This window comes from Octopus bimaculoides, chromosome 4 (genome assembly GCF_001194135.2).
Source record: "Octopus bimaculoides isolate UCB-OBI-ISO-001 chromosome 4, ASM119413v2, whole genome shotgun sequence".
NCBI classification, from domain to species: Eukaryota; Metazoa; Mollusca; class Cephalopoda; order Octopoda; family Octopodidae; genus Octopus; species Octopus bimaculoides.
Genome location: NC_068984.1, coordinates 93,202,743 through 93,211,121, shown reverse-complemented (window position 1 = coordinate 93,211,121; position 8,379 = coordinate 93,202,743). Strand labels below are relative to the sequence as shown.

The 8,379-nt window shown below is 35.3% G+C and overlaps 1 protein-coding gene across 5 annotated transcripts in view; it reads right to left on the bottom strand.

Moving 5' to 3' along the window:
• The window catches only part of LOC106876920 (cyclin-D-binding Myb-like transcription factor 1), a 120,619-nt gene that overhangs the window by 56,181 nt on the left and 56,059 nt on the right, over window positions 1–8,379 (bottom strand). For 4 of the 5 annotated variants that reach the window (XM_052967261.1, XM_052967264.1, XM_052967260.1 and 1 more), the window contains exons 3-4: window positions 7,699–7,857; window positions 4,132–4,239 (exon numbers count right to left, since the gene is read on the bottom strand). In XM_052967261.1, coding sequence (XP_052823221.1) covers window positions 4,132–4,239; window positions 7,699–7,857 — 267 coding nt within the window. The remainder of the gene's footprint in view (window positions 1–4,131; window positions 4,240–7,698; window positions 7,858–8,379) is intronic. The other variant, XM_052967262.1, reaches the window with a different exon arrangement.

The following is an 8,379-nucleotide window of genomic DNA, read 5'->3' as shown; positions in this document are numbered from 1 at the left end:
AAATATATCATAAAGGTTCAATTTCAATTTAAATATGTGCTAATTAATAGCCTAAGATAAACATGGTAGATGTTAAAATACCACACTATATAAGTTTGCTACTTTTTAAAATATTTAAAAGTGCAAGTGGAACAGTGTACACACAATACTCTAAGGTCTAATCTGTTATTAATCAGGTTAGAATTGTTTCTAAGTTTTAAAATTTCATATGTTTCCATGGAACATAGTTCACATCCATATCTGCTATTTCTATACGGTTGGGCTTTTCTTATAATTTCCCATTTAAGGCTAAAAACTAGTACCACTTTCCTTTAATTCCCAAATTTTATTTGATAACGACGTACAATTTGCCTTATGCTTAAGTCTAAAAGATGACAAATGGTTATATATGCGCTGTCTCAAATTAATCGTACATCCCAAGTAAATATAATTATCAGTTATAGTACTTATTGTGCATTTATATACTACGTTTCTGGTGAGACAACAGACAACGGGACTTATTTCTACAATTGCAACTAGTAGAACTATCAACAACACCTATATTATTACTAAGATTTAAATTATTGTTGTTACAATTATTCACATTGATATTATTTCCCCTATTATTAATTCTGTTATCAGGTTTATTATGATAACCTCTATTACCATCTAACTCCATTTCTAACGTGCTATCAGATAGAATTATTCCTGCAGCATCAGGCATACTAATATTGTCTATTTCCATATATGAACTATATCCATAATTCACATTATTATCATTAGAGTTGAAACCACCATTTACTTCAATTATACTTTCAACATCAATACTACTATATTCATTTTGTTGGTTTAAGTTTTGGTTGACAGGGCTAAGGACATTGCTGTTACCTTCATAATTGCTATTGTCATTGTTATTTTTACTTCTATTTCTATAATTATTAGTAATATTATTATTGACATTGGTTAAATTATTATTTATATTCCTATAACTATTTCCATCATTCTTATTTTCAATGATTCTAGCTAATCTTCTGTTTTTTTCTATTTAACCTAGCTATGATTGTACCTATATTAGAGAGGGTAGAGGAAAGAGATTCGGACTGTATGACATGAAAAGATTCTACTATATCTGTGGGAAGAAGGAAAAATTTTTTTGTAAAATATCCATAAATTTTTTGTAAATATTCGTGGATACCATACAGTTGAAAGGGATATTAAGCCAGACAGGATTTTTACTTTTAAATTTATTGTGTGAGTGAGCATTTGTGGAATCCCTATTATTTTGTAGAGTAACTGTATCATTTACATTGCCATTACTTTTATCTAACCTAGGTTTTCTGCTAGTATTAGTATGTAGTCTCCTATCAAAATGTACTCTATTATTTTTCTTATTACTTAAAATATTAGGTATGTAGGGTTGTTTTTCATTTAGTCTTTCATTACTACTAGTTAAGTTATTAGGCTTACTATTACTAATATCATTATTATTATCTCCATCAAAAAGAGTTGGCCTACCAGAGCTGAGGAAAGAAATTTTCTGGTCAATATCCTGCTTTAGACAAAGCAACATTGTAGTGGTATGAATTGGAATTAAAAATATCAATATTAGAAGATAACTTAGTAATTCTCTCAGAAATACTTTTACTATTGATTTTAATACATTCGGGGGTGATTAGATAATCTATTTACATATCTTGTAACCTCATTCTCTTTTCTATAGGGGTAGTACAATCTAGTGTCTCTGTTTAGAGTAGTGTCTAAAAAATTTACAATCTTAGTACCATATTCATATGTAATATTTAGGTTGAAACTTCTAAAGAATTTCCTAATTTTCTTTCTTATTCTCTCAATGGTTGATTTATTGTTACCAGGGATGATGAATAAGGCATCATCCCTGTATAAAGAGCCCCGTAGCTCTGGCATTTCTTTATTTACAAAAGTTTCACATTTCTGGTTGTCAAATGATTCTAAAATGGTGTAGGGAGGTAAAAAAAATATAGTGTTCAATGACAAAGTAATCAGTGAGGATTAGTCCATTGTCAATTTCAAAAATTAATGATTAAATTAAGAGAAAGAATTTGCTGCAGGTCCTACTCAACTTCAGTCTTCAGAAACATCTCATTTTAATTTTACCCTTATTTTTATTTTTGCATATACTCAAAAAGGTTGAGAAAAACCTATGATTGCAAAAAGGGACGACATCAAAGAATTTATTAAGGAGTTTTGGCCCCAAACATTTAAGAATCAAGTACAATTCTCTTAAGCATAACCTACATTTGCTTAAATTAGCATTAAAGTGTGTGTGTGTATGTGGGGGCTTTGGACAGGACTGTCCATTCAATAATGTAGCTCATATTCCTCATCTTCAAATCATGAATATAGGATGCCAACATGGTAGAATTAGAGTATTTGGCATTCGAAAATGAGCTCATGTGGGCCCTATATCTCCTTTTAAAATTAGTAGTGCTCCTGATATACTCCCTAAACAAATTATTCTCTCCTTTAACTACACATTTATAAACTATGTTTTTTTCTTAAGCAGAGCTTTGCAGTATTTTGTCTGTCTTTATGATCTAAGCTCAAATGCCACCGAGGTCGACTTTACATTTGGGATTCTGAATTACAACTAAATTTCAGGGTCTCATCAATCCCTGTATATTTAACAGGGTTCACTTTTTCTCCTGGATAATCATTCCTAAGTGCTGAATCGTCAACGCCTGAAGGTAGTGAAGAGTGCAATAAACCATCATTGTGCCCTGGATTATTAACTATATTATTGGCATGCAATATATATTTGAATATTGGATCTTCACATATATCACATAAAGCTATGAATAACAGTATGTAAATATTGGGTTGCAAAACCATTTTCGACAGAAAACGTCAAAGGTCACTATGCTATTATTTATATCTTTATGCACTTAGAGATCCAATTTTAAGAAAAAAACAAACAATAATTGCACATTCTCTTGAAAGTTTGATATTCTTATGATGCCAACAATGTGTGAGCATGCGTGAGTGTATGTGTACATTAAGCAATCTATTATATTAAACAGGTAAGTGTAAGATTTTAACACACTGTTAATACCATATATGAGGACTGATTAATAAGTATTTGGACTGTTGCCACAGTAATGAAGCTAAATCATGCAGACAAGCTGCTTGGTATGATTAACCTTGAATTCTGCTGAGTATGCACACTAAGTTTTAACATCCTAGCTCACTTCCGCTGTTTACAGCAGTGCTTTGAAAGAAGGCATGTAGTGTGTGATCATCGCATTGACCATGACAGAGAAAGTTGCCATGGCGATACCTGCTCTGAGGCAGTTGTAGGAAGTGTTTGGAGAGGAGTGTATGAGCCACACACAAGTGTACGAGTGGTTCAGACATTTCTAAGATAGATGGCCCAAAAAATGTTGATATTGACAAATGTTCTGGGAGACACACAACCAGCTGAACTGAGAAAAACGTTGCAGATGTGTCTGAAGCTGTGAGGGGAAATCGTCTCATTGAATCACCATCAGTTGAATCCGTTGAATCACTATCAGAGGGTGTGCAGATTGGTTATGGTTCAATTCTGTCCATTATTGCTGAAGATTTGGGTATGAGATTTGGGCCTGCCAAGTTTGTGCCAAAACTGCTTTCAGCTGACCAAAAAGACATTTGAGTTTCAATTGCACAAGATCTCCTTGATTGTATTGAGAATGATAAAAACTTTCTGTAAATTTTGCATAGACCTCTGAGTAGGTATTGCCAAGCTTTTGTCAATATTTGATGCAGATTCTCTGCTCAACTTTCTGTCATGGTCAATGCGATGATCACACATTATACACCTTCCTTCCAAGTACTGCTGTAAACAGCGAAAGTGAGCTAGAACATTAAAACTTAAGGCACATGCACAGCAGAGTTCAAGGTCAATCTTTGCCAAGTGGCTTCACTCTCCGTGCTTTAGCTTTGTTACTATAGCAACAGTCTGGATACTTATTGATCAGACCAAATATATATGCATATATAGTAACACAAGATAGGTTTGACATAAAAATAGTTTTTTTTCTTTTAATCAAGGGAAATACTTTAGGATTTAATTAAATATGTCATTGTATTTCTTCTATAATATTCATTTTTAAAAAATGTGAGGTTTCTTTCACTTACCGCTAATAGTAAAAATAAAGGTTTGTCCATCCTCTCCCGAGAGCCTTATCCTTTTAGATCCTGGTTCTGTTGGAGTATCTTCTTCAAGAATACCAACTCCAAGAGCTGCTGAAATCAGCAGAAGTAAATATATGAATAAATTACAACTTCACAGAATGTATAACAACAGTTATGGAAGAAAGTTAAATAGAAGCACAAGTAATATGAAAGCTTAAGCATATAAACAGATATTTTTCTAAACAGAAAAGTTATAAATAATTTAAATAAATATACATAGGCATGATTGTGAGTTAAGAAGTTTATTTTGCAAGCATATGGTTTCTGAGTTCAACCTAGGGCAATTGGAATTCAGCCATACATTGTGTGAAATTTCGTTGACAGAATCTGCATACTGCATGTGTGTGTACCATAAAAAACCCATGTAATTTGCGCACTTGTGTAATTTACGCAGGTGACTTACAGGATAAAAATTGTTAAAAAAAGTCTCTACTCATGTAAAATTTGCACCTTAAAACTTTTCAGAACTGCTGATATGGCCAAGGGGAGGAAAAGGTTTTCAATTTAGTTGTATTTAGCATAATTTCACTTACTTATGATTAGATTTTATTAAATCTTCATTAAATAAAAATAATTTCTTATTTACATTTGACGGATATTTGTCCTCATCTTGTTTGTTGTTAACACAACGTTTCAGCTGATATACCCTCCAGCCTTCATCAGGTGTCTTGGGGAAATGATGAAGCTCAATAACAATCTATTAAACAACAACTATCCCTAAAACATACTATCCACCCCAATTATGAAGAAAAGAGAGGATAAAACCAATAAACTGTCCACAGTCTGTTTATCCTATGTCAAAGGCCTCTCCAAAAAGATACAAAAGATATGTGGCCCATATGACACCAGGACAGTATTCAACATTAATACAACACTTCACAAATATCTCCTTTGAGTAAAACCACCAACAGAAGGGAATATAACCAAAGACTGCATGTACTCCATCCCATGCAGCTGTGGTAGGTTATACAAAGGCGAAACATTCTGCCCCATCAAAATAATGGTAGACGAACATTGCAAGGCTATGACACAAGGAGATATTGATAAATCGTGTATAGCTGATCATGTATGGAAAAATGGAGACCACCTTCCCCTGTGGCATGAAGGTAAAATAATAGACAGAGAACACCACTGAAAAATACAAAAACTAAAAGAAGCAGCACATATGCTAGGACACAACAACCTCCTAAGCATATATATATATATATATATATATATATGTTGGCATGGGTACGTGTACTCCAAATACATTGTGGTTCACTGTTCCATTGAACGTAGAGAGTTCTGAGGTCTATATTTTCTTGATTCAGCTGTAATTTTTTTTAGTGATACGTCTTGTTACAGGTACCATTGTACCATTGTATCTACCACGACTGTGATTTAACTTGGCTTGATGGGTCTAAAAATCCTTTGCCTATCTAGATGACAGCATCATAACTGGCAAAATCCAATATGAACATGATAACCTCAGCAATAGAACCCGATCCTAAAAGGTACCAGACTCTACTAGATGCACAAACAACACTGAGAGAACATATTATGCGAAGTGGATACCTCAGTGCACCCACTATACAATTCTACTTACAAGGATTAGAGAGAATATCAACAAAGCCAGACTGCCAGAAGCAAAAGCAGTAATCACATCCCTCAAGACTGCATTAGTAAATGTCATACTCACTATTCCATTACCCAAAGTACCACTTAACCATCAAAACAGATGCTTCTGACCTAGCCTTGGGAGGAATGCTATCACAAGAAAGGCCACTGGCTTTCTATTCAAGGACCTTTTCAAAGGCACAGAAACACCAATCTATCATCAAGAGAGAAGCCTGTGCAATCATAGAATATTTCCACAAATGGCACCACCTAATACATGCTTCCCCTTACTGCAGCATCATCACCAATCAATGCTCAGTAGGAATGATCTTCAATAAACAAGGGACATAAAAAATCAAAAATGTAAAAATTACATGCTGGCGCTTAGACCTTTCAGACATGAGACTCAAAACAAAGTAGCAGATGTGCTATCAAGATGTGCAGCCACAAGAGACACCTACAACACTGGTAACCCTTCACAAACAACTTTGCTATCCAGGAGTGACCTGCCTACATCACTACTGTAAAGTACAAAATCTGCCATTCTCCCTCAACAAAATCCACAAAATAACACTTGTTTGCTCTACATGCAACTAGCTCAAGCCCTGCTTCCACAAGCCCCTTATGGATCAGTTAATACAGGCATTTAGACCATGGGAGCGTCTCTCAATTGACTATGTTAGTCCCCTGATATCAATCACACAATACTGCTACTTATTGGTGATAGTCAATGAGTACTCAAGGTACCCATTTGCATACCCATGCAAAGACATGAGTACCAAAATAGTAATTTTCCACCTGCTCAACCTCTTTTTGTTGCTTGGATCACCAAGTTGTATCCACTCTCACAGAAGAACCCAATTTGATAGTAAGAGACAGCACTTCTAGAACTGTTTCACTGACATGGGCAGGTCTTCTCAAGAACCTCATATCACCAGACATCTCAGTCTATTATCATTTCCTCTGTGATGCCCAACATCCTGAGTTCAGTCCTTACCACTTCCTCCCATGTGTTCCTGGGTCTCACTCTTCTACAGGTACCATCCACCTCCAATGATTGGCACTTTTTTGTGCAGCTCTCCTCATTTATACACATCACATGTCCAAACCAACGTAGTCTTCTCTCTTGCATGCCACATTTGATTCCTCTTATGCCCAATTTTTCTCTCAATACATTTGCAGTTTGTCATACATGCACACTGATGTTGCACATCCAACGGAGCATACTGCCTTCATTTCTCTCCAGTCTATGCATGTCTTCTGCATTCAGAGCCCATGTCTCACTACTATGGAGTATGGCCATTCACACACAAGCATCATACAGTCTACCTTTCACTCACAGATAGTCTGTTTGTTGCTAACAGAGGTAATAGCTCTCTGAACTTCCTCCACCCTATTCTCTTATTCTAGAAACAATACTTTCAGCACATGCTCTACCATTGCTAATTTGGTCACCTAGGTAACAAAAACTATCTACAACCACAAAAGAGCCTCCTGGGCATTTGAGAGAATCTAAGTCCTGTGTGCTCTTAGGCTTATTGTTCCTGCATATCTGCCACATACAAAGACGACTTTATCTGTTAATCTACCTGGGATTCCACTGCACCTCCTATGTGTCCATAGTTTACACTGGGTGCAGTGAATGGAATTTCTTCGAAATCCTTTCCTACATATTGAGCAAGGCCATATACCATTTACCAGTAAATAGTTTAATTTGCATTTTTTTACTTACATGGCTTATCATTAATGAAACAATGTATATTTCATACTCAACACAGAAAGACTGAAATATATCAGAAAGCCTGGCATATCTGTGTATGTGCATGCATGTTCTATCAACCTGCACGTCTGTGATCTTTTGTGATACAAAAGAAACGAAGGCACAAGTTTACTGGTATTAGTAAAACAACTTACCTGCTGTATCTTTGGAGACAATTAAATAATGCTGTCCAGGATTTAAACCAGAGTCTCCAGTTAACACTTTCATATCTTCCTTTAAAACATCACTCTGATTGTTACCATCATGTAAAGTGGTGTCAGATTTGCCAACATCACCATTTTCAATGGACTGGTCTAAATATAAAAAAATAAACAAGAATATCAGAAATAAACAAAAATGTTTACCGTGATCTGACTTTTCATCTGTCATTTTGTCCACGTCTTTTCGTCGAAAATAAAATAATCATTGAGAATTTTATCGATAGGATTCAAGTAAAATACTGTGGAAAAATGTATTTAAAAAAAAGTCATTTTAAACCCTGCTTCCGCAGCATTATTTGTTCTGAGAAGATCTTGAAGAATATGCTGATTAACATTCTATACAGCTATCAGGAATGTAGATGGTTCTCTTCTTCATCTAGCACCATGTCCTCTCACAATCATCATCATCATCATCATCATCGTTTAACGTCCGCTTTCCATGCTAGCATGGGTTGGACGATTTGACTGAGGACTGGTGAAACCGGATGGCAACACCAGGCTCCAATCTAATTTGGCAGAGTTTCTACAGCTGGATGCCCTTCCTAACGCCAACCACTCAGAGTGTAGTGGGTGCTTTTACGTGTCACCCGCACGAAAACGGCCACGCTCGAAATG